Below are 26512 nucleotides of genomic sequence, written 5' to 3' on the forward strand. Positions count from 1 at the left end.
TGAAGCAAACATGAGAATTTATTAGTAGGATACTTGGGGTATCTCACAGAATTCAACAATCAAGACACAAAAAGGGCAGAGGGTGGATCTGGACGTCAAGAACCAGGTACTGGAACACAATCAAGACTCTCAACATTGCCTTCATGATGGCTTCATTCTTCTCTCTCATTGCAGACTATGTTTCAACATGTAGAAAACATAGCCACTAATAGCACCCATATTTGAATATTATAGCTTTAGCTCTTAAAATTATATAGACAAAAAAGATAATTGCAGCTTTCCAGAAGCTTTATAATGGAAAAGATAAAACCTGTAATGATATCATCACAGTGGGAAATACATGTATAGGTTCATACAGGTTGAATGGGCATTAACAAAGAACAAGGACATTTCAGCTGCAACAGATTTGCAAAAGCTAAGAGATTATAGAAATCTCAAGGAATTACAAGTTGTTCAAGGAGGCCAGAAAATACTGCATAGGAGGAAAGATAAAACGTTCAAAAATGGGGCGCATGCCTGTAGTCCCAGCCACTTGGGAGGCTGAGGCAGCAGGATCGCTTGAGCCCAGGAGTTTGAGGTTGCTGTGAGCTAGGCTGACGCCACGGCACTCACTCTAGCCTGGGCAACAAAGTGAGACTCCGTCTCAAAAAAAAAAAAAAAAAAAACGTTCAAAAATGATAGTGAAGTGATAGGCATGAGTTCGTATAAAAGTCCTTGATTACTATGATGAGAATGTTACACTTAGGTCCACAATGAGCCCACAATATTTCAATATGCAGTGCGTAATGAAAGTTGCATTTTAATCAATATGAGGCCAGGCGCGGTGGCTCACACCTGTAATCCTAGCACTCTGGGAGGCCGAGGTGGGTGGATTGCTTAAGGTCAGGAGTTCAAAACCAGCCTGAGCAAGAGCGAGACCCTGTCTCTACTAAAAGATAGAAAGAAATTAATTGGCCAACTAAAAACATATAGAAAAAATTAACGCGGCATGGTGGCACATGCCTGTAGTCCCAGCTACTCGGAGGCTGAGGCAGGGGGATCGCCTGAGCCCAGGAGTTTGAGGTAGCTGTGAGCTATGCTGACACCATGGCACTCTAGCCCAGGAAAGAGTGAGATACTATCTCAAAAAAAAAATAATCACTATGTGTAAGTGTGAAAATGGATTAAAAGAATGAAAGGTGCAAAACATATGCATGCAACTGCAAGGGTTATGGATAAGTTTATCAGCACTTAGGCCAGGGCTAGGTGCTGTATATCTGAAAGCTTACTGGTACCATATTTGTAGACTAACACACCGACTAAGTTGACATCCTGGGTGTATACTGCTGGAATGATCAAATGACTGAGAAGAGGCTGGGCCCGGTGGCTCACACCTGTAATCCTAGCTCTCTGGGAGGCCAAGGCAGGCGGATTGCTCGAGGTCAGGAGTTCAAAACCAGCCTGATCAAGAGCAAGACCCCGTCTCTACTATAAATAGGAAGAAATTAATTGGCCAACTGACATATATATGTAAAATTAGCCGGGAGTGGTGGCACATGTCTGTAGTCTCAGCTACTCGGGAGGCTGAGGCAGTAGGATTGCTTGAGCCCAGGAGTTTGAGGTTGCTGTGAGCGAGGCTGACACCACGGCACTCACTCTAGCCTGGACAACAAAGTGTGACTCTGTCTCAAAAAAAAAAAAAAAGACTGAGAAGGTCTCAAGTGTAGATTCTCAATGACCATTGCTTTACATTCTGCTATTTAATAAAGTTACCATTAGATAAATCTGGCATTCTTTGGGTGCATTTCACCTTGGAGTTTTAAAAGTGATGTTCTTGAAAGCAAAATATCGGGAATATATGGATCCATAGATAACTGTGTCAGAGCCCACAAAGAAAAATGAACATAATGCACTCCTGGTATAAGTCTCAAATTCAGTCTGGACCTCCAAAAACAAACAAACAAAAGAAAACCCCAAGGCTGGGAGCGGTGGCTCACGCCTATAATCCTTGCACTCTGGGAGGCCAAGGCGGGAGGATCACTCAAGATCACAAGTTTGAAACCAGCCTGAGTAAGAGTGAGACCCCCGTCTCTACTAAAAATAGAAATTAATTGGCCAATTAATATATAGAAAGAAAAAATTAGCCAGACATGGTGGCACATGCCAGTAGCCCCAGCTACTCGGGAGACTGAGGCAGAAGGATTGCTTGAGCCCAGAAGTTTGAGGTTGCTGTGAGCTAGGCTAATGCCACAGCACTCTAGCCCAGGCAACAGAGTGAGACTGTGTCTCAAAAAAATAAATAAATAAATAAAAAGAAAAAAAAAGAAAACCCCAAAAGCCATTACTTAGTAAAAGAAATGCAATATAAATTGTGCTTTGTAGAACAATAAGCAATTCCAGGACAGTGGGAAAATATGGACAGTGAAAGAGGATAAGAAAAGCTAACATTTCCTCTTCCTCAATTTGGCCTCCTTTAGTATTGTCTCTCATTGTGACTTACTGTGCTCCACAAAATTATAAATCCAGTCTAACTTTAAAACTGTCTTCTTGATATGTGGTCTGTGGTAGGACTCAATGAGGGGAAATGTGGAGGCCTGTGTTTCTGGTTTACCAAGGTAATTTCCAAAAATACATTAAAAACCTCTAGTTTCAGAATCAGAGCTCTCTCATGACACTTCAGGGCAATGGTGAGCTCCAGTGGGTAGTGCACAATATATCTGAGTCTCCACAGAAGACATTCTCATAAACAGACCTCTGTTGTCAGCATCAGCCCACTCTGTGAGTAACACCTGACCCTGAGAAATGATTTTTTTTTGCTCTTGGGGATTCAATCAATAGGCTAGTGCTGAAGTTCCATTATCTGATGCAGGAATTATTAGGTTTCACTGCTTAATAGTTAATGGAATGATCTAGAATAAGGGTGAGCAAAATTTGAAAATTTGTAGGCAACAGACTTGAGACCAATCCAAAATCTAATGAATCAATCTCTGGGAATAGGAAAGAGAATCATGATAGATGGAAAAGAAAAAAAAAAGCAAAAATCGCAAAGTAGAACATCACTCTATTATCTATTTGTTCATTTACAAAGGTTTGTCGCCCACATCTAGTACAATCACTTTCAGATATTAAAGAGAAAAGTAGAAAGTCCATACATTTGCATATAAATAAAAAATTTGGAAATTGGATGCTTTTGAAAATTACTATGAGAAAAAACCAAGATTATATGGCTGTTGAAATTCTGGTAGATATGTTTAGAAAATTAAAGTCCCAATTTTCCAAAACGTTGCAAAATTGTTAATCAAAGGAAAAAACACTGCTAGAATCAAAGGTGCAATACGCCATACTGATACAACAATGTGTGCATATGAGAAGTCTTGATTTTTCTAAGTTTGGAATGAAGCTCAATGTTGGACTTTTCTGAATTTCATCACCATACAAAAAAATATTAACCTTGTAAAGCAACATTATAGAGACAACACTACAAAATTCTAACCTAGCTAAGGTATAGTTCATGCAATTTTAAAAGGAAGCATACTTATATAATATGTTCTACATTCCCAATGGGAAGTTTCTCATGTGGATAGTAAGAAGGGAAAACAAAACATTTCAAATTATAAAATAATGGAAATCTTGTTTCCTAATAACAGATGGTCCTGGACTTACAATGGCTCAACTTAACAATTTTTCAACTTTACAATGGTACCATACAACCATTACTTTTCACTTTCAGTACAATACTCAGTAACATGAGATATTTAACACTTCATTATAAAATAGGGTTTGTTACATGATTTTGCCAACTGTATGCTAATGTAAGCATTCTCAGCACTTTTAAGGGTAGGCTAGGCTAAGCTATGCTATCTGGTAGGCTATGTATATTAAATGCATTTTTTTTTTTTTTTTTTGAGACAGAGTCTCGCTTTGTTGCCCTGGCTAGAGTGAGTGCCGTGGCGTCAGCCTCGCTCACAGCAACCTCAAACTCCTGGCTCAAGCAATCCTCCTGCCTCAGCCTCCCGAGTAGCTGGGACTACAGGTATGCGCCACCATGCCCGGCTAATTTTTTCTATATATATTAGTTGGCCAATTAATTTCTTTCTATTTATAGTAGAGACAGGGTCTTGCTCTTGCTCAGGCTGGTTTCGAACTCCTGACCTTGAGCAATCCGCCCGCCTCGGCCTCCCAGAGAGCTAGGATTACAGGCGTGAGCCACCACACCCGGCCTAAATGCATTTTTGACTTACAAGATTTTCAACTTACAATGGGTTTATTAGGACAGAACCCCACTGTAAACCAAGGAGCCTCTGTATTTGTCCAGTAATCACAGGACTGATCGGGAAAACAAAATAGGCTTCCTTGAATGTGTCAAAAGGTTTGTTTTTTTTTTTAAGCACAAAATGTCTATATTTTACATCTTCTGAACAGTGATTCTTCATCAGTTTCTACATCTATTTTTTACAAGATATTTTACGAAACACCAAAAACAAAATAGCACAAAGTATCCATGGTATTTCATTATACTAAATTAAAATACCAGTGGTACTTGGGTTACATAACACTTAAATATATATATATATACACACACACATGATGTATAAAGGCATATCACTAAATGAGAAAAAAATTTTGCACAGCATTACCCACTTTCATCTATTTGAGGGCTGAGTAATATAGTTCACACATCTTTCTTTTACTCCCTCAGTATCATATATCACTAATGCTATTCTGTAGTTCTTGCTTTTGCATACTTATTATATAGACTGTTTTTCAGATTTGGAGGATGCAGAAGACTTAGATGATGTTAGTTTCAGTTGCTGAAGAGAAAGGTAACAATAGACCCCATCTATCGCCAATAGACAATAAAAAGAAATGTGGTATTATCACTTAAGCTACTTATTCAGCAGTAAGTCATGTTATATCAGTTTCCATTTTTATAGTATTAAAGTGGAAAAAATAGTGATATGTAGTGTATTTTGACAGACATCATAGGCACTATAAGGTATATGCATTTCATGCTCGCAATTACATTATATGCAATCCTAAAATACAAAACGTATTATGCAACACAGGAAAATAAACCATAAATACCAGTAAGAAATTTCTTACTCAGATGTTTCAATGACCAATTTATTCATATATTTTTAAATCTTTATACTTCAGAAGGAACATCTGTCAACCATTTAGAATTGGGTATTTTTCATACACATATCTACAGAAAGAATATGGCTTCCCTTTATAGTATTATTTCAAGGGGCATATGTTTCCAATGTCTTTCAATTATTAGGTTTATCCACAATATGAATTTTCTAAAATACAATATATTCGATTACTTATCCTGTATTTAGAAGCGTCACAGAATTTCATTCCTAAGGGCATTTTCTTATGTACAATGAACTGTGATTTATTAATAAAAATATTGCCTCACTTGCTATATTCATGGGATTTCTCCTCATCACCAGTGGGAATATTTCTGATAGTTTATAAGATTTGACCACTGGATGGGTTTTGGATATTTGCAATATTCACAGGACTCCTCTTTGCTGTGAATTTTCTACTGTATAAGGCTCAATTGTGGTTTCAAAGGGTTTTGAGAAACACTGCATTCATTCATAAGTACATTATACCCTATCAATTCTGATATACAAGCATGTTTATTTGCTGAAAGTTTTCCCTACATAATAGAGTTCCCCACTTAAAAGGACTGCTCTGACATATTATATGATGTGACTATTATCTGAAAAATTAAACTGCATTTTCTGAAGTACAACTGTTATGATGTCAGACTCATATTAATTACATTCCTAGGATTTCTTTACTTTATGAGTTCTCTGATGATTAATGAGCTGTGACTTCTGTGAGAAGGCTTTCACACATTCATTACATTGATAAGGCTTCTCTCCGGTATGAATTCTCTGATGATTAACAAGCTGTGATTTCTGAGAGAAGGCCTTCCTACATTCACTGCAACCATAAGGTTTCTCACCTGTATGTGTCCTCTGATGTGGTATGAGGTGTGACTTCCGAGAGAAGGCTTTGCCACATTCACTGCATTCAAAGGGTTTCTCTCCTGTGTGTATTCTCTGATGATTAATGAGACTTGACTTCTCCCTGAAGGCTTTTCTACATTCACTGCATTCATAAGGTTTTTCTCCTGTATGAGTTCTCTGGTGTCTGATAAGCTCTGACTTCTCAAAGAAGGCTTTTCTACAAAAACTGCATTCGTAGGGTTTCTCTCCTGTGTGGATTCTCTGGTGTGTGTTTAGCTGTGACTTCTGGGAAAAGGCTTTTTCACAGTCCCTGCATTCATAGGGTTTTTCTCCTGTATGAGTTCTTTGATGAGTTGCAAGACTTGACTTCTCACCAAAGGCTTTCCCACATTCAGTGCATTCATAGGGTTTCTCTCCTGTATGTGTCCGCTGATGTGATATGAGATGTGACTTCTGACAAAAGGCTCTCCCACACTCACTGCATACATAGGGTTTTTCTCCAGTATGAATTCTCTGATGATTAGTCAGACTTAATTTTTCACTGAAAGCTTTCCCACATTCACTGCATTCATAGGGTTTTTCTCCCGTATGAGTTCTTTGATGTCTAACAAGCTGGGATTTCCTACTGAAGGCTTTCCCACATTTACTGCAAATGAAGGGTTTTTCTCCTGTGTGTGTCATCTGATGTGATATGAGATGTGATTTCTGGGAGAAGGCTTTCCCGCACTGAATGCATCCATGAGGCTTCTCTCCTGTATGAGTTCTCTGGTGATTAATGAGACTTGACCTCTCTCTAAATGCTTTCCCACATTCACTGCACTCATAGGGTTTCTCTCCAGTATGAATTGTCTGATGTCTAATGAGCTCTGACTTCTCAAAGAAGGCTTTTCTACAATCACTACACCCATAGGGTTTTGTTCCTGTGTGAGTTCTGTGATGTGTAACGAGTTGTGACTTCCTGCTGAAAGCTTTCCCACATTCTCTGCATTCAAAAGGCTTCTCTCCTGTATGAATTCTCTGATGATTAATGAGGTTTGACTTTTCACTAAAGGCCCTCCCACATTCATTGCATCCATAGGGTTTTTCTCCTGTGTGCGTTCTCCAATGTGATATGAGATGTGACTTCCGGGAGAAGGCTTTCCCACACTCTCCACACTCATATGGTTTCTCTCCCGTATGTGTTCTCTGATGGGATGTGAGCTGTGACTTTTGGGAGAAGGCTTTTCCACACTCGCTACAATTGTAAGGTTTCTCTCCTGTATGAGTTCTGTGATGGGTAACAAACTGTGACTTCTGAGGAAAGGTTTTGCCACATTTACCACAGCCATAGGCTATTTCTCTTATATGCCTACTCTGATGTTTAATGAGACTTGATTTCTTACTGAAACGTTTCCTACATTCACTGCATTCATAGAGTTTCTCCCCTAAACGAGTTCTGTGATATATGACAATCTGTGACTTTTTATAGATGTCTTTATCATATTTATCACATTCATAGTATTCTAACCAAGTATCAGGTTTCTCAGGCTTGGAAGGGAGAAACAATTTATCAAATACATTAAAGTCCTCTGATTCTGTTTTTCTACAATCTGCTTTTGGAATAAGCAAATCTAAATGATGTTTTAAAATCAAGCCATCTAAGTTATCTTCATTGTTTGAGTTCTTTAAAGGAACAAAGTTCATATTTAGATTGAATTTTGTTCCAAATGCATCACATTCAAGAATCCTTTGCATATTTTTAAGCTTGTCTTGGTTATCCCGGTGCCACATCACATGACCATCTACTTGCCAGGCTTCTTCTATAAAGGAAACAAAAAATCGGGTGTGCTTACTGAATAAAAAACTAGAAATGCTGTGTTGAGGGCCTGTTTTTTAAGGCTTAGTTTCATAGTCTGAAATATGTCCCAAGTATAATATCTATCTTCTGGGTATTGAAAAATGAAATGCTGAAAACAGGAGCAGGAAACTGACTATAGATAAAGCCACCTTTGGTTATTGACAAATAATATGTTTATCAAATGGGAAAAGTACATGAAGAGCAATGAAGAACAAAGGAGGTTTGAAGAATCATTGACCCAATGTTTTGAGGAATTAATTCACTGAGTAACTACCGAATATATACTATGCTCCAGGCAATGTGTGAGGTCTGGAGACACAAGACAAAAAAATAGGGCCCTGCTATTATGAAATTTTTAACAGAAAAGATAAAGAATAAACAAATATTAGTAAACAACAAAACTATACACTGTACTTAGCAAATACTATGAAGAAAATGAACACATTGGAAAGACTAATTGGCTAAAATTAATTCAAGCTTGCAGTGTATAAAATATTTTATGTATGTTTTCCCATTCTCACATTTTCTGAAACTTTTATTTAAACTTGTCCTATACATGTCCACATTACTACCAGGGAAGCCACTTCATGCAACACATTTTCAAAACATATTATCTTTCATTTAAACTATTCAAGCACAGAACTTTAAAATCTGTGTGTACTTTTACTTAAACTATCCCAAGACACAAGTTCCCATTCTTAAAATATTCTGACAGTTTGATATTTATTATATGGCTTTACTTCCATTATCCTCACAACAAAGCCACTTATGTTATAAGTGCTCCTCAAAAGGCTTATATTTCAATAAAAACCTATGCTTAGAATTTTTTGTGAAGTAACAGCTAGAGCTATGAAAGATTATCAGTAAAAGCAAAATGTGTTACAAATGTAAATGTTAATTGACAGCAATACATTTGCAGAAAGCTCATAACTCATTTTTAGTCATAAATTATATTTTGAAGGTAGAATCAGCAAGATTAGCTGATAAATTTCATGTGAAGGGGATAAGAGAAAACAAGGAATCAAGAGTGATTCTTTGGCCGGGCGCGGTGGCTCACGCCTGTAATCCTAGTTCTCTGGGAGGCTGAGGCGGGCGGATTGCTCGAGGTCAGGAGTTCGAAACCAGCCTGAGCAAGAGTGAGACCCCGTCTCTACTATAAATAGAAAGAAATTAATTGGCCAACTAATATATATAGAAAAATGAGCCAGGCATGGTGGTGCATGCCTGTAGTCCCAGCTACTTGGGAGGCTGAGGCAGAAGGATTGCTTGAGCCCAGGAGTTTGAGGTTGCTGTGAGCTAGGCTAACGCCACGGCACTCACTCTAGCCTAGGCAACAAAGCGAGACTCTGTCTCAAAAAAAAAAAAAAAAAAAGAGTGATTCTTTATGTTTGGGGTTTGAGCAATTTGGTGTTAATAGTGTTAATGAGTTAGAGAAGACTGAGGGAAAAGAAATCTGGAGGTTAAAATTAAGACTCCACTACATTGGCTGGGCCTGGTCGCTCATGCCTATTATCCTAGCACTCTGGGAGGCCAAGGTGGGAGACTGTTTGATGTAAGGAGTTTGAGACCAGCCTGAGCAATAGCAAGAGCAAGACCCTGTCTCTACTAAAAATAGAAAAAATTAGCTAGTCGTGTAAAAAATTAGCTAGTTGTGCCTGTAGTCCCAGCTACTTGGGAAACTGAGGGAAGAGAATAGCTTGAGCCCAGGAATTTGAGGTTGCCATGAGGTGGGCCAATACCATGGCATATCAGCTGGGGCAACAAGGCAAGACTCTGTCTCAAAAAAAAAAAAAGAAAAGAAGATTCCACTATAGATGTCTTCATTTTGAGACATGTGAAGAGTTTGAATAAAATGGTATCAGGAAATGTAGGAGCAGAAAATGGAGTATTTGTAAATTAAACTTACCATCTCTTACTTTAAATGTTATAACATTAAACTAAGTACATATTTGAAATTATCATTTACCTTTCTCCAAATTTTTAATTTTTTTCCTATTAGAAAAATTGGGACTGCCTTGTATTTGGTCACTTCTGGTATATTGGAAATACCATCCCCCATGACTTTCTCTACTCTACTCTAATCCATCATATCATCTAGATTAAATATCCTTCTAATTGGTTTCACTGCTACCAATTACATTTTCCACTCCGTGGTCAGATTGAGCTTTCAAAATTATAAATCAGATAACCCAACTTTTATTTAAAATTACTTCAATTCTAACTCCTTGCTATCACCTACAAATTGAGGTATGATTTAGTTCCCACACTCTCTCCAGTGTCTCTATACCTTCCTGGTCCACTGATCTCAGTCACATAGGCTTGTTTCTTAAAGTTACCAAGCCTGTTCCTGACTTAACACATTCATTTTCATCATTCCTTTTTGAGATGTTTTCCCCTAATTCTTCACATAGCTTTACTATTTCACATTCCTCACATCTAGAATTGGCATCTTCATGTTGTTCTGTTACAGACTAAATGTTTGTGTCTTCACAAAATTCATATGTTGAATCCCTAACCCTCAGTATGACTATTTGGAGAAGGAACCTCTAAAGGAAGTAATCAAGGTTAAATAAGGTCATAAGGGTGGGACCCTGATACAATGGGATTAGTGACTATAAAAAGAGACCCCCTGTAATCCTAGCACTTTGGGAGGCCGAGACGGGTGGATTGCTCAAGGTCAGGAGTTCGAAACCAGCCTGAGCGAGACCCCGTCTCTACCAAAAATAGAAAGAAATTAATTGGCCAACTAAAGATATATATATATATATATATATATATATATATATATATATATACACACACACACACAAAAAATTAGCCGGGCATGGTGGCGCATGCCTGTAGTCCCAGCTACTCGGGAGGCTGAGGCAGTAGGATTGCTGAGCCCAGGAGTTTGAGGTTGCTGTGAGCCAGGCTGACGCCACGGCACTCACTCTAGCCTGGGCAACAAAGTGAGACTCTGTCTCAAAAAAAAAAAAAAAAAAAAAAAAAAAAGAGACCCCAAAACACCACACACTTTCTCTCTACATGCACACACCAAAGAAGGGCCATGTAAGGACACATTGAAAAGGCGCTGTCTACAAGCCAGGAAGAAAGGCATCATGAGAAACTGATCATGGTAGAAACCTTGTGATCTTGGACTTTCCAGTCTCCAGAATTGGGAAAAATAAATTTGTTATTTAACACACCCAGTCTATGGTATTTTGTTATGGCAGCCTAAGAAGAGTAATATAATCTTTCACCTAATTTATTTCCATAATAGCATTTATCAGGGCCTAGATTTTATCTTGGTTATTTGCTACTTTGTTCATTTTCTTTATCCTCCCACTAAAAAGTAAGCACTATGTGGGCAGAAAATATTTCTCTAATGTTCCCTATTGTGCCCGAGAACCTAGCATAATACCTGAAAAATAGAAGAAATCAATAAATATTCCATTTTCTCTAACCTGCTAATGCAATCTGTACAGAAAAGAATTAGCATCAGGCTTGAGACTGCTATCCATAGAAAGCCCTGCTTGGGTTTCAGAGATATTCCCACCATACCCTAAATGATAAGAGTGTCTTACTGTGCCTCAACTATATACAAACAATATGATCTATGCTTAGCATCTGCTTTCCTTCTTGGAGTCTGAAATGTTAGAACGATCTAGGCAAACAAAATCTACATGACCAGCCCCCAGTAAAGATCTTGGGCACTGAGTCTCTAATTAGCTTCTCTGATCAGAAACATCAAATACATGTTACTACATTTTGTTGCAAGGGGATAGGAAACTGTGTGACCTTTACGGAAGGGAGGGAGCACAGGAAGCCTGCACATGGATTCTTCCAGACTCTCCCTGTGCCTTGTTCTTTTGTATGTGTCTATGTAATTTCATTGTAATAAATCTTAGTCATAAGTACAATTATATGCTGAGTCCTGTGAGTCCTAGTGACTCTGTAAACATAGGTCTTAGACACATAGTCCCTATTTATATAATTAATTAACAATTAACCTTGCACTGCCTTACAACAAAATAAATGCTCAATTTTTAAATCCTGAATTAAAAAAAAATAGATGCAAATGACTCATCTTCTTAACTAAGTTCTACACTTCTGAAACTTATTTTCTGGTCTCTTACTTTTTAATGCTTTTCAGTAATCATTAAAGTGTGGGTCTCAACTAAACAGGGCATATACAAATCACAAGAGGTTTCTCAAATTACAAATACCAGTCCTACCATAACAAATTCAAAAGCTAAACACACATCACTCTATTAAATCAGTTTGTGCTATTGGATCCATGATGCCTATAGTTGGAAAAAAATCCCAAGGTAAGGTAATGCACACTCTGGCTAAAAACAGCTGTATTAAAACAATGTTTGGGCCGGGCGTGGTGGCTCACGCCTGTAATCCTAGCACTCTGGGAGGCTGAGGCGGGTGGATTGCTCAAAGTCAGGAGTTCGAAACCAGCCTGATCAAGAGCAAGACCCCGTCTCTACTATAAATAGAAAGAAATTAATTGGTCAATTAATACATCCAGAAAAAATTAGCCAGGCATGGTGGTGAATGCCCGTAGTCCCAGCTACTGGGGAGGCTGAGGCAGGAAGATTGCTTGAGCCCAGGAGTTTGAGGTTGCTGTGAGCTAGGAGGATGCCACGGCACTCACTCTAGCCTGGGCAACAAAGTGAGACTCTGCCTCAAAAAAAAAAAAAAAAAAAACCAAAGTTTGTAGAAAACAATTTATTGAATACCATGTGTTCCCTAACTGTAGTGAAGATATTAAGTTATAAAGCCTTGCATATATGTGTGTAAATAAAGCTCAGGGACCACCAACGAAATATCATACACACTGCGATCTGGTCTGGGACTGGACCTAAGAAAAAGGTGAGAAGCCTGAGCAAAAACAGCAAGACCCCACTGCTGCAAAAAAAATGAGAAAAATTAGCTGGGTATGGTAGCATGCACCTGTAGTCCACCTACTCGGGAGGCTGAGGCAGGAGGATCGCTTGAGCCCAGGAGTTTGAGGTTGCAGTGAGCTATGATGATGCCACTGCACCCTAGCTTGAGTGACAGAGTGAGACCCTATCTTGAAAAAAAAAAAGAAAAGAAAAGAAAGAAAAAGGTGAGAAAAATTTAGGCTGGAGTATTCAAGGAAAATTTCGTGAACTTGAATGCAGTGAAAACAGTTCCTTCAGAAAAGATAAAGAATTTCTAGGTAACTAGCAAGGCACCATCAAAAGTTTGAATACAGAGAAGGGTAAATAGTACAAGCCTGTAAACAATGAGAAATGTTTAAATGGAATTAACCATAAATTTGGTGGGGGAAAGTAAAAATAAATGAATAGGCAACGTAGTGTCATACTATGGAGGTCCCTGAAAGAAGAGATGACAAGTCTGTAGCAGATGCTTTTGTTGCCTCACCCACAGCCCTCAGCTAAATTCAGTGGACACCTACAACTTTGATGGATGGTTCCTGACATAGTGCCTACCCCTGTCACCCTCAATTCTCTCCCAAGACCTTCCTTTCTTGGGCTGCAAGTGCAAGCTTGGTCTGTGTGCAGGTACGCTGGACATTCTGGGGACTTAATAAGCCCCAGAGAATCTGCAACCACTAAGAGATGGGAGTTGGAAGATAAATGCCTGGGCTTCCTGTTCCCACAGAGGTATGTTCTGTGTCTGAGGTATGTTCTCATGGTGCGTCAGAGCTCTCAGCAGAAATGAGCCCCTACTGCCCACAGCAGTCCAAGCATCAGTCCACCATACACTCGCATTAGTCTCCCTGGCACTACCCCAATCTCACTCCTCCATTCCCTCACTGCACTTGTGGGGACTACATCTTCAATAAATTCTTACACTCAGACGTGTATTTTAGGGCATGCTTTTGAGGGAACTTGAAGTAAGTCAATGTCCCACAGCAGATAATGAAAATGATCACAGTAGTGTTGGATGCTTTTGAGAACTTCAGGAACAAGACATCATGGGCCTAGTTTTAAGTGGAAGCTGAGGAAGAGAAAGCTTTAAAAAGATATTTTGTAAAGAATAAAAAACTTAGGCCGGGCGCTGTGGCTCACGCCTGTAATCCTAGCTCTTGGGAGGCCGAGGCGGGCGGATTGCTCAAGGTCAGGAGTTCAAAACCAGCCTGAGCAAGAGCGAGACCCCGTCTCTACTATAAATAGAAAGAAATTAATTGGCCAACTGATATATATATAAAAAAAAAATTAGCCGGGCATGGTGGCGCATGCCTGTAGTCCCAGCTACTCGGGAGGCTGAGGCAGGAGGATCGCTTGAGCCCAGGAGTTTGAGGTTGCTGTGAGCTAGGCTGACGCCACGGCACTCACTCTAGCCTGGACAACAAAGTGAGACTCTGTCTCAAAAAAAAAAAAAAAAAAAAGAATAAAAAACTTAAAAATAAGAAAGGATGGTAGAGATTATTTCTACATTCTATGGTGTCTAAACTATAGAATAAAACCAATAGATTCTAATTTTAAAGAGAAGACAAGTACAAATTATTTGCGAGATATCATGGCTCCATTTTCTAATACAATGAGACCAAATGGAGTGGGGCTTTGCAGGTGGTCCTCTAAGTACCAGAGACACCCACCGTGAGGAAAAAATCAGAATTCTTGAATTTACAAACAGAAGTATCTTTGAGCATGGGGGAAGGAGGGACAGAAGTAGTCAAATATGTCAGGGGACAGAATACCAAACAAGAATTCAAAGTCTTAGATGTGACAGACAGGGAATAGCAAAACATCATGGTTCACATAAGTAGGACACATTTCATTTTAAGTTACAAAAAAAGAAACCACATCTAAATGTGATTTACCCGAGTAGCTGATGTCAATTGTTCTGAATCACTACCAAAAGTTTAGAGGTTTTGAAAAGAGCTGTCTAAAGCACATTTCAAAGATGCAAACCCATCACTGACCAACTGAGATTGAACTTTTCTACTTTCTCCCATCTCCATGGTTGTCATACACTCACCTGGAGAGTCTGAACTTGGGACTGCTCCATCTCCTATCCATGGCTCTTCTCCTTGCTCCAACTTGAAGATGATATCTGGTTTCATAACTTCATATCCTGTTCATGAGAAATCACAAATACTGCTTGGGCTTCAGGGCCTCTGAAGAATGAGCAAGGTTTAACATCAGAGTTGGCCTGATAAAATTGTACCTCTAGAGAGTCAATGATTCTCAAAGTTATGGTAACAGTCTCCAAGGGAGCTAATAGGGTTTAAGAACCTTTGACTTCTAGGATCTTTCATTTACTAGCTGTCAGTCCTTGAGAAAGTTATTTAAGCTCTCTTTGTCTCAATTTTCTCATCTAGAAAAAGGGATGATTATTCCTGCCACACAGGACTGCTCTGATGATTAAATGAGTCAATATATGTAAAGCGCTTGGTACAGTATGTGGCCTATAGTGAATTATATGCTTCAGGAGCTACACTACTACTATCCCTATTACTACTTAAGTTTCAGAGGCTGCACAACAAACTTAAGAATTTATTACTGGAAGGTGAGATCCAAATACTTTCTCAGTGTCACAGCCCAAGGAACTTGGATCTCCTAAATTTTGGTCCAAAATCATTAAAAATTTCAGAAGTCTATTGCTTTAAGCAACTAAAAAAGACAATGCAACACACTGGGCACACTCCAAGGTACTCAAGGAAGCTTTTCTTACCCAGTGACACTAGGCTACTATAGTTCTCCAACATGACATCCTTGTATAAATTCTTCTGATAGGGATCCAACAGCTGCCATTCCTTTTGGGTGAAGTCTACAGATAAATCTTCAAATGAAAATGATTCCTGTAAGAGCACAATTCTAGTAAGTCTGAAGCAGTTATCAGTACATGACATGGGAAAGAAGTACTGGAGCTTGAGCACACTGTCCTCATAACAAGTTATGTAAAATACTTACTATGCCCCCATCTTTGCATATTTTGTGTGACAAAATGCCATTGTGCATTCTTCCATCTTTCCATTTGTATAACTGTCAACCTAAATAGCAAATACAGAAACGCACTCTAAACGATGTGTGTATTCAGGAAGGAAAAGGAAGACAAAAGGTTTTAAAGGAAAAAATGAGGAGAATTACATAATTGTTTTAAATAATTAATCTTGGCTATAAAGATCAACAACAGGGTGACACCAGTCCAAGGTTGAACAGGCAGTTTCAGGGCAGATGTACTCACAGAAGTATTTTTTGTGTAAGGTTGCAGTGGCCTTTGTACAAGGCTGTGGTTTTTGCAATCTTGTGTGGTATTTTTTGTTATCAAACATACAAGCATGAGAATCTTCTCTTCATGGGCTTCTCTAGCTCTATTTGTCAGGGTTTTTAAAAAAACACTAGAGAATCCACTTTGATTCTGACAATTCTCACACAACACATGAGAACTGTAAATCTCCTGAACCACCAACAAAATATTTGCTGGATCTCAAATTTGGCACTGAAAGAGGTAGTAGCAAAAGAAACATGATAAAATAAAACTCTCAAAAACTACTTAGTCTTATAGCATTCCTGCCAACACAAAAAGTCAAACTAGATCAGATCTGTCCAACAGAACTTTCTGTGATGATGGAAATATTCTTTATCTGTGCTATCCAATTCATAGTTGTCTACTTGGTGGCTACCGAGCACTTGAAATGTGGCTACTGTGACTGAGGGATTTAATTTTAATTAATTTAAATAGTCATGTGTAGCCAGTGGCTTCCATATTGGACAGTGCAACTCTTAAGTCTACCAATTTATACCAAATACATGTGACAAAAACACATTAACAACACTGTGACAATGCCACTGGCAAAATCTAGACAGAGGGAAACTATGCAGAAAAAAAGACCTGGCTTCTTCAACAAATAATTTGACTAGAAAAAAATAAGACAAGCCAATAGATTAAAAGGGACTTAAGAGACAGATCAACCAATTGCATTGTATGACTTTATTTTTATTCTGATTTTTTAAAACTGCAAACAACTTATGAATTTTATGAGAGAATTGGAAATTTAAACACTTACTAGATTTGGTGATATTAAGAAGCTACCTCAATTGGGGGAAGGGATGCAATCGCAACAAATTTCATAAACAAAATGTTAAGTGGAAAGAAGATACAAATGAACATATACAACAGACAAAACCAAACCATAATGTTTAAGGATGCACAGATAGAAGTAAAACCATAAAGAAAAGCAAGGAAATAATTATCAGAAAACCCAGGATCCTGGTTACCTTTGTCAGGAAGAGATTGTGATTGGGAGAAGGCACATGAAGGGCTTGTTTGGGTTGGGAATGTTGTACTAAGCGCTTGACTTGAGTGGTGGTTTCATGCATATTCACTTGACAATAATTCATTAAATTGTACTTTTATTTTTTATGTACTTTTCTGCATGTAAATGAGGCTTCACAATTTAAAAAGGTAGATAAGTAAATAACTACGGTCATATTCTGAAGAATACTATGAAAAATAGCCATTAGACCCAAGCACTTATTATGCTGTTTCTCTTGAGAACCTTACCTACTGCAGCATAAGTCCCTACCTTATCCACCCAGGATGTTCCAAGTCTCCAGTAGATGCTTGAAACTGGACAGTACCAATCCCTACATATACTATGTTTTTTCCTACACATAGATACCAATGATAAAGTCTAGTATATAAATAAGCACAATGAGAGATTAACAATACTAAAATAGGACAACAATGTGCCGTAAGAAAATATCACATACTGTTATGGTAACTTTTGCAGATTGAGGTACAATAGCAGAGCTAACAAGTATTTCCTTTTCCTTCTTCACAATTTCACAGAAGATTCGTTCTTGTAGATATCAGCAATGTCAGCATATGATTTTTCTCCTGTCCTTATGTTGAGAAAGTACAGGAAGCACTTTATGGCTTCTCTTTAGCCTATCTGAATTGGTAGACTGAGTACCCTAGTGCTTTGGGGGCCATTATTAAGTAAAATAAGGTTTATTACTTAATCACAAGCACTGCTATATCACAACGGTCAATCTAATAACTCAGATGGCTACTGGGTAACTACCGGGCAGGTAGCATATACAGGGTGGGTACCCAGTGGAGAGAGTGTGCAATTGAGACTTCACCCTACTCATACTCATATTAAATGCATAATTTAAATCTTATGAATTGCTTATTTCTGGAATTTTCTATTTAATTTTTTTTCTTTTTGAGACAGTCTCACTCTGTCACCTGGGATAGAGTGCAGTGGCATCATCATAGCTCACTATAACCTCTAAGTCCTGGGCTCAAGCGATCCTCCTGCCTCAACCTCCCAAATATCTAGGACTACATGCGGGTACCACCACACTGGGCTAATTTTTCTATTTTTGGTAGAGACAGGGTCTTGCTCTTGCTCAGGCTGGTCTCAAACTCCTGACCTCCAGCGATCGTCTTACCTTAGAACTTCCAGAGTGCTAAGATTAAAGGCAAGAGCCACCTCGCCCAGCTCCCATTTATTATTTTTGAACTGTGGCTGACCTCAGGTAACTGAAACTACAGAAAGCAAAACTTTGGATGGGGAAATTATTGCATATCACTTACTTAAAGGCTTCATCAAAGGAAAAAAATGTATGTAATTACCAATAAATGTTTACTTCCTATAAGAAATTGATTTGCTTTTTCCTTTGAACTATGCAACTCATATAAATGTTCACATTTCTTTACTAAAACTGCCAACAATTTGAGAACCAAGTTTGCAGCTCAAATGCAATAATTATGCAGGACACCATGGCTTATAGTCAAACTTTTCAAGGCCTGATAGTTAATAAATCACTGCTCCAATTTTGCCCCAAACCTGATCTTCTATTCTGAGGCTATTTTCTCCAGACTTCTTAACTATATATAGTTTTCTTTTTCACTGGAAGACTTATACATCTCTTCTAACCCCTTGGGTAAAAAAAAAAAAATAGAAATAAACAATCTACTCACCTGCAGCATGTTCATTGTCTGTTGTCTGTGTGAGATGATTAACAAAGCTGTGATCTGTTCTATTCTGTGTCCCTTTTGCCTCTGTTTCAAAGCTCTGGAGTGAGGTCGTGGCAAGGTCTTCTACACTGAGAATGAATTCTTGATTCCAGAAATTCCCTTCTTATCTCACATGAGCAGGCTTACTTGTGAGGAACCAGGATCTGTAGACTTAGAGACAAATGCACCTCAACTGGTATATTCACATTGTTCCTGAAATCCTTTCCTCTCTTGCTAGGAACTTAGAATTCATGATTATCCAAGGCCAGAATATGTTTGTTATATAATTGAAACAGGGCTCTCAGGGAAAGAAATAGGATATAGTAAAACAGAACAGTAGAAGCCTATGTCTCTGTAAACAGATAATGAAATATGAGAAATAAAATAATTCTAAGAGTTGTTCAATATTCACTGTGGACTGAAATGCAAATCACTTTAACAAGTCCTATGAAGAAAAAGACAACTCTAGGTAGGCAGAATTCTTCAAAGCCCGTGTGACTTGTATTAAAACAAATTTGAATTTCAATCAACTTTTTCCTTTATTGGCTATGTGACTTTTGGCAAAAACAAACTTCTTCTTTCTGAGCTTTATTTTCCTACTATTAAAATCTTCTATATCCTTTCTAATTTTTGTCTGCCATTTCTATCAATTTCTGAAGGAAGTGTGTTAAAATTTCCCAATATCACTATAGACCAGTTTTTCCTTATAATTCTGTTGATGTTTGGATTATATTTTTTTATTTATTAATCATTTATTAATCATAGTTTTTATCAATCATTATGCAATGATAATGTGTATCCCAAATAATGCCTTTTGCCTAAAAAACCTATTATAATCTTAGATGAAGTTGGCAACATCAGCATTTTTTTGGTTAGTATTTATCTATATCTATATATCTATATTTATAGATATATACCTATCACCCTCCATCCAACTACATTTAAAACTTCACCATCATTATGTTTGTCCCTTTCAAGCATCTCAGATCTCAAAGTTGTTGGTAATCCAAACCAATAAGCTATCTTTTAACTGACAAATTCAATACCTTTATATTTACTGTAGTTTTTATATTATTGCTCTTTTTTTTCCTCCTCTTGCCTTCAGAACCTCTATTTGTTCATTTGCTAAAATGATGAAAATAAAGTGGACTTCACAGTGGGAGTTTGAGGAACAAGTGAGATATTAAAAGGAAAGTGACTGCTGTCTTGGAACAATAATAATAGCTAACATTTGAGTGCTGTCTATATGTAAGGCAATATACTAAGCATTTTACAACGTAATCCTTACAGAAAACCCTATAAAGCACTTAAAATAATCTCCACTTTACACAGAAAAAAACTGAAACTTAGAGTGATTTAGAGTGTGCTCATGATCACACAGCTATTAAGAGCAGAATTAGAATGTTGTCCTCCATCCTGCTATGTTCAAAGCATTTGCTACCCAAATCATAACATCATTTGTGTATATTTATGCACACACACACAACATAAATCCTAGAATTAGTTCTTATTTTCATGCAAACATTCAGTCACTTATACTTACAAAAACACAAATGAAGAACAACCTGCTCCACCTTGTATCACGCTAAAAAGCAGCACTTAAAAAGCCAAACTATTCCCTTTCATGCCTTTCTGTGATTCAAATTTCAGTGCCAACTCAGAAATACATACTGAGGTTTCTTCCTCATTTCTTTGTTATACAAGAAATGATTATTTTATACCTCCAATTTAATATATAAACCTTAAAACTATAGCTGGCACACAGCCATCACTAAACAAGTATTAGCCACAATTATTATTACAAAAGTAAAATGTAATGGCAAAATATAAAAAATGCGTATCAGCTACATAAGAAATAACTATTATCTATGATCTCACCACAACACAAGCAATCATTCTTAAGAGATCGTGGAAACTACTCTGATACTGATGAACAAAAATTTAAGCATACGCTCATGTTTAAAAACTGTTTTGGGGCTGGGTGTGGTGGCTCACGCCTGTAATCCTAGCACTCTGGGAGGCCAAGGCAAGAGGATCACTTCAGATCAGGAATTTGAGAGACATCCTGTCTCTAAAAAAAAAAAAAAAAGAAAAATTCAACAGATGTGTTGGTATGCACATGGATTCTCAGCTATTTGGGAGGCTGAGGCAGAAGGATTGCTTGAGCCCAGGAGTTTGGGTTGCAGTGAGCTATAGTGATGCACTCTGCACTTAGCCAGGGCAACAGAGCAAGACTCTGCCTCAAAAAAACAAAAAACACAACAAACTGTTTTTGTTTTTTCCCCATTATATAAAGAACATCTTTCCTGCTCAATAAACTTATTTCTATAATATCAACAGCTTTCTAAAATAATAAAAAGATAAATAAAATCCTACTCAATTAAAAAAATACACAGAATACGTAGGAATATACTTGATAAATATATAAGACCCATTTGAAACAAACTAAAAACATCAATGAGGACTATAAAAACAGAATTACATAAATCTATAATTTTACCTTATTCTGGGATAGAAAGACTTCATATTATAAAGATAATGTGACCCCAAATGATTTTTATAGTTAATTCAACTCCAATCATAATCTCAAAATTTTTTCTTCAACAAGCAATTTTAAAGTTTATCTGTAAGAAAAATGGTTCAGGATCAGTGTGGATACTTTTGGAAATAAAAAATAATGTGAACAGGACCAATGTAATAATACATATTATAAAATTATAATAATCAGAAGAACATTTGACACTGATACCACTTTCATCATACAGATGAAAAATGCATAACTGTCAAAATATACAACAGCATGTAATAAATAACACTTCAAAGCCACAAGTAAAACTGGATTACTTAATGAATAGGATTAACATTTGAAAGAAAATAAACGATAGTTATCTATCTCATACAACAAAGTACTTGGGATTAGAATTTAAAATAACAGAAACCATAATAATGCCTAAAGAAAACACAAGTGAATATCTGTATAATTTGGGGGGAGATTACACACAACACAAAAGGCAAAAGCCATAACATTTTCTTTTAAAGTTAGTAAATGTAACCATTAAAAAATGTAAAACCTCTGTATGGCTAAAAAAGCATAACATCCACATACATACACACACCACAATCCAGGAAAATATACCTACAACAAACATGTCATTTACTTTGCATTATGCTTTTACTTAATTTCACATAATAAAAATTCTGACATCATGAAGAATAGACTATGTTTATCACTAAAACCATTTCATTAAGCAAACAGCAAAATGCACATTTTTTTTTTTTTTTGAGACAGAGTCTCACTTTGTTGCCCAGGCTAGAGTGAGTGAGTGCTGTGGTGTCACCCTAGCTCACAGCAAACTCAAACTCCTGGGCTCAAGCAATCCTGCTGCCTCAGCTTCCCAAGTAGCTAGGACTACAGGTATGCACCACCATGCCCAGCTAATTTTTTCTATATATATTAGTTGGCCAATTAATTTCTTTCTATTTATAGTAGAGATGGGGCCTCGCTCTTGCTCAGGCTGGTTTCAAACTCCTGACCTTGAGCAATCCCCCCCCCCCCCAGCCTCCCAGAGTGCAGGATTACAGGCGCAAGCCACTGCGCCCTCCTGGCCAAAAAATGTTTTTTAAAGTTGATCCTTGAGGGAGAAGTTATCCCTGAATTAACTCTTACATCTGGCTCGCTCGAAATCCCTTAACAACAAGCCCTTCGGTGTACAATTTGGCCCATTTTAACTTCATTGTTTTTTGTTCTGGTTTTTTACCTTGGCAGTTTCCTGCATAATAACACTGCAGCTTTCCCTGTAACAGCTCTCACATTTCTCTTCAGAAGGGACAACCTTCATTATCACCTGTAGTTCCACTCATCATCAAGTTCTAAAGGAATTTTAGGGAAAAGTAGAGAATAAGAAAATATAACTTACTTACACTTACTAGGTGTCATACGTTTTATATACCATATTGTCTTTTTAACATACCAGCACCGACTATAAGAAAAATGATAAGGCATAAAGAGGTTCAGCCACTTGTCCAACATTTATGACAAAGTCAGGAGGTAGCACTCTGGGCCCACCAGACCCACAGAATCCATCCCAGAGCTTGTGACATTACCTCTGCAATACTGGAGGGTGAAGCAGGCAAAGGCCCCAGTGTCCCCATCTATATTCCCAATACAAGTGCAATATAGTCCCCAAAACACAATGGATGTCACCAAAATAGACCAAGAATAGACACAAGACAGGGGACAGATGAAAAAACTCCCAGGTAAATTTAAACTCCCCACTTGGGACAAAATATTTCAAGTTAAGGAGAGATACTGATGATATGTTGTAATGGCTTTAAGCAGCACATGCAGCATATTCTCAATTTTGGAAAGAAATATATTAGGGTCAGATACAATAAAAACATACATACATTTATTGAATAAAAGAAATATACCAAAATGTTAACAGTGGCTATCTCCTGTCAATGGGATCATGATATTTATTTTAAACTGTTTATCAAGATGCTCCAAATTGACTACATATTTTAAATTTATCATAACAGAAAAAAGTATACATTTATACTTAATAAGTTACAGTCCTTAACCCAAGAAAACAAGTAAGCGGAGCAGTTTAACTTCAATAAGTAAGCAATAAATATGTAAAATAAGATGGAGTATTTTAAAGAGCATCAGAAGTGAGTAGGAAAGAAAATAACTTCTTTTCACTCACTCATTTTCAGATGAAAAACATGAGACCCAGAAATTGTGAGTGGACTGTCCAAACTAAGTAGTACACCTGGTATAAAATCAGACATAACTTCAGGCCAATGTTCCCTATGCCATGCCAGCTATTGTCAAAAGTTTTGTTTTGTTTTATAAGTGGAAAAGCCCCTTTATAAACGCTCTTAAGTAGAGCTGAGCTGGGTGAAGTCAGGTTGAAGGAGGGATGAGTCCCAGCCATCCAGTCACCAATACCACTGGACCACAGCTCGATCTACAGACACTCAGGCAATTAATTTTGTTCAGCCATGGGCCCCAGCCCTCCAATCTGCCCTGCCCAGACAGGGCACAGCCAAGAAATCCAGGGATGCCTGCATCACATAGAGAAGGCCTGATCTTTAAATAATTAAATCTGGGGCCAGGCCCTGCAGCTCACGCCTGTAATCCTAAGCACTGTGGGAGGCCAAGGCGGGTGGATCGCTTAAGGTCGTGAGTTCAAAACCAGCCTGAGCAAGAGTGAGATCCCCATCTCTACTAAAACTAGAAAGAAATTAATTGGCCAACTAAAATATATATATAGAAAAAATCAGCCGGCCATGGTGGTGCATGCCTGTAGTCCCAGCTACGCGGGAGGCTGAGGCAGGAGGATCACTTGAGCCCAGGAGTTTGAGGTTGCTGTGAGCCAGGCTGACGCCACGGCACTCACTCTAGCCCCGGCAACACAGCGAGACTCTGTCTCAAAAATAAATTAAAAAAAAAATCAATCTGGGAGGAAACACCCAAGAACCAGAAGAACCCTGGAGGCAAAAGCAGCAGTGGGGGGGAGGGCTGTCCCCAGCCGGCACCCAGACCCTCCCTGCTCCCCGCGCCCCAAACTCTCACCTCAGGGGACGCCGCAGAGCTTCCCGTCACTGACCCACCCAAGGGACCCCAAACACCTCCAAAGAAACCGAGGCCCGTCGGCCCCCGGACCCACCCTCAGGGGCGCAGACAGCTCCGCCGCACGCCCGCCCCGGGGGCGCCTCGGTCCAGCCGCCTCCGATCAGGGGACCCGCCGGCGCCCGGTCCCCCGACCCCGCCGCCCGGGTGAAGCCTGCGCGCCGACACGACCGCCCCTCCCCCGCCCGCGCCGCGGCCCCCGACCCCGCCGCCCGTCGTGGAGCCCGCCGCGCCCAGCCGCCAGGCTCACCGAGGGGCCCGCACCGCGACGCCGCGACCAGGACCGCGCGACCCCGCGGCCTCAGGGCCCCCAGCCGTGCACGCCCTTCCGGCGCCTCCAGGCGACCCGCGCGTCCCGACAAGGAAAGCCAGACCCGCAGCGAAGTCGGTGCGAGAGTGCGCGCGCACCCGCGCCCGCGCACTCACCTCTCACCTGGCGGCGCAGCACAAAGGGCAGGAAAGCGCGATCTGAAAACGGGGGGACCTTGAGAGTGCGCGTGCGCGTGAGTACGGCGCCTCCCAGACTACATTACCCAGACTGCTCGGCGGTACGTGGGTGACCTTACGTGGTAGCAACGCTGGTCGCCTAGGGACGCACTGCACCTTCTGCCCATTGTGTGAGAAACAAAAGGTTAAAAGCGTCGGAAACCGAATCCATCAATATTTTTTTTTTAAATTGGTTTAAGAAATCAGTTGAAGAAACCAGAGAAAATTTCAATACATTTATGTAAAGCAGATAGGCATAAATCGGCAGAAAAAAGTAACGTTGATCCCTAACTCAAGAGTAAGGGGAGCTGGGCGCGGTGCCTCACGCCTGTAATCCTATCTCTCTGGAAGGCTAAGGCGGGCGGATCCTTTGAGGTCAGGAGTTCGAAACCAACCTGAGCAAGAACAAGACACCATCTCTACTATAAATAGAAAGAAATTAATTGGCCAACTAATGTATAGAGAGAGGAAAAAATTAGCTGGGCATGGTGGCGCATGCCTGTAGTCCCAACTACTTGGGAGGCTGAGGCAGCAGGATTGCTTGAGCCCAGGAGTTTGAGGTTGCTATGAGCCAGGCACTCACTCTAGCCTGGGCAACAAAGTCAGACTCTGTCTCAAAAGAGTAATTGGGGCCAGGCAGGTGGCTCACGCCTGTAATCCTAGCACTCTGGGAAGCTGAGGCGGGCGGATTGCTAGAGGTCAGGAGTTCGAGACCACCCTGAGCAAGAGTGAGACTCCATCTCTACTAAAAATAGAAAGAAATTAATTGGCCAACTAATATATATAGAAAAAATTAGCCGAGCATGGTGGTGCATGCCTGTAGTCCCAGCTACTCGGGAGGCTGAGGCAGCAGGATCCCTTGAGCCCAGGAGTTTGAGGTTGCTGTGAGCTAGGCTGATACCATGACACTCACTCTAGCCTGGGCAACAAAGCAAGACTCTCAAAAAAAAAAAAAAAAGAAAGAAAGAAACTAGCCTAAACAAGAGCGAGAACCCATCTCTACTATAAATAGAAAGAAATTAATTGGCCAACTAATATATATATACAAAAAATTAGCTGGGCATGGTGGTGCATGCCTGTAGTCCCAGCTACTCAGGAGGCTGAGGCAGCAGGGTCGCTTGAGCCCAGGAGTTGAGCTAGGCTGATGCCAAGGCACTCACTCTACCCTGGACAACAAAGTGAGACTCTGTCTCAAAAAAAAAAAAAAAGAGTAATGGGGAGAATTATACATAAGTCGCTAGGGTGGAGGAGGGAGGAGAGAGAGTGCATGTGTTAACCACAGAGATGTAAGAAATTGAATGATCATCTCTATAAAAATAAATTTGATATTTTTGTGACACAAAGATTCTCCAGGAATAGATGTGTCACAGTTTGCCCAAGAAGTGGAAAAATTGAAGAAAATTCAGAAATTCTTTGACCAATAAAAGCATCTTTATTGAGTTTCTTAGTGAATTTTTTCAAACATCCAGTGTCCAGTGAATTCTAATATTTAAATATTTCCAGAGATAGAACTCACCAATGAAGTACTGGTATGAAAACATACATATAGACTAATGAAACAGAATAGAAATATCAGAAATAATCCCATGATTGTATACAGTCACCTAATCTTCAACAAGTCAACTTAGCCAAGAA

At 39.1% G+C, this 26512-nt stretch overlaps 1 protein-coding gene across 6 annotated transcripts; it reads right to left on the reverse strand.

Annotated features, from left to right (window-relative positions):
• ZNF84 (zinc finger protein 84) lies at positions 1-24910 on the reverse strand. 6 transcript variants are annotated; one of them, XM_012747639.3, is made up of 8 exons: positions 24818-24910; positions 22515-22626; positions 21257-21380; positions 18721-18927; positions 15699-15778; positions 15460-15586; positions 14764-14859; positions 1-7762 (listed from the first exon to the last, which is right to left on the reverse strand). In XM_012747639.3, the coding sequence occupies exons 5-8, from the start codon at positions 15744-15746 to the stop codon at positions 5778-5780; spliced, it is 2256 nt and encodes a 751-aa protein (XP_012603093.1). In that variant the 5' UTR covers positions 15747-15778; positions 18721-18927; positions 21257-21380; positions 22515-22626; positions 24818-24910; the 3' UTR covers positions 1-5777. The 6 variants fall into 6 exon arrangements, with proteins under 6 accessions (XP_012603093.1, XP_012603095.1, XP_012603094.1 ...); XM_012747641.3 differs by having other exon boundaries at positions 24825-24901; XM_012747640.3 differs by lacking the exon at positions 24818-24910 and adding an exon at positions 24642-24783.
• Between the last annotated feature and the right edge of the window lie 1602 nt (positions 24911-26512).

This window comes from Microcebus murinus, chromosome 22 (assembly GCF_040939455.1).
Source record: "Microcebus murinus isolate Inina chromosome 22, M.murinus_Inina_mat1.0, whole genome shotgun sequence".
Lineage (NCBI taxonomy): Eukaryota > Metazoa > Chordata > Mammalia > Primates > Cheirogaleidae > Microcebus > Microcebus murinus.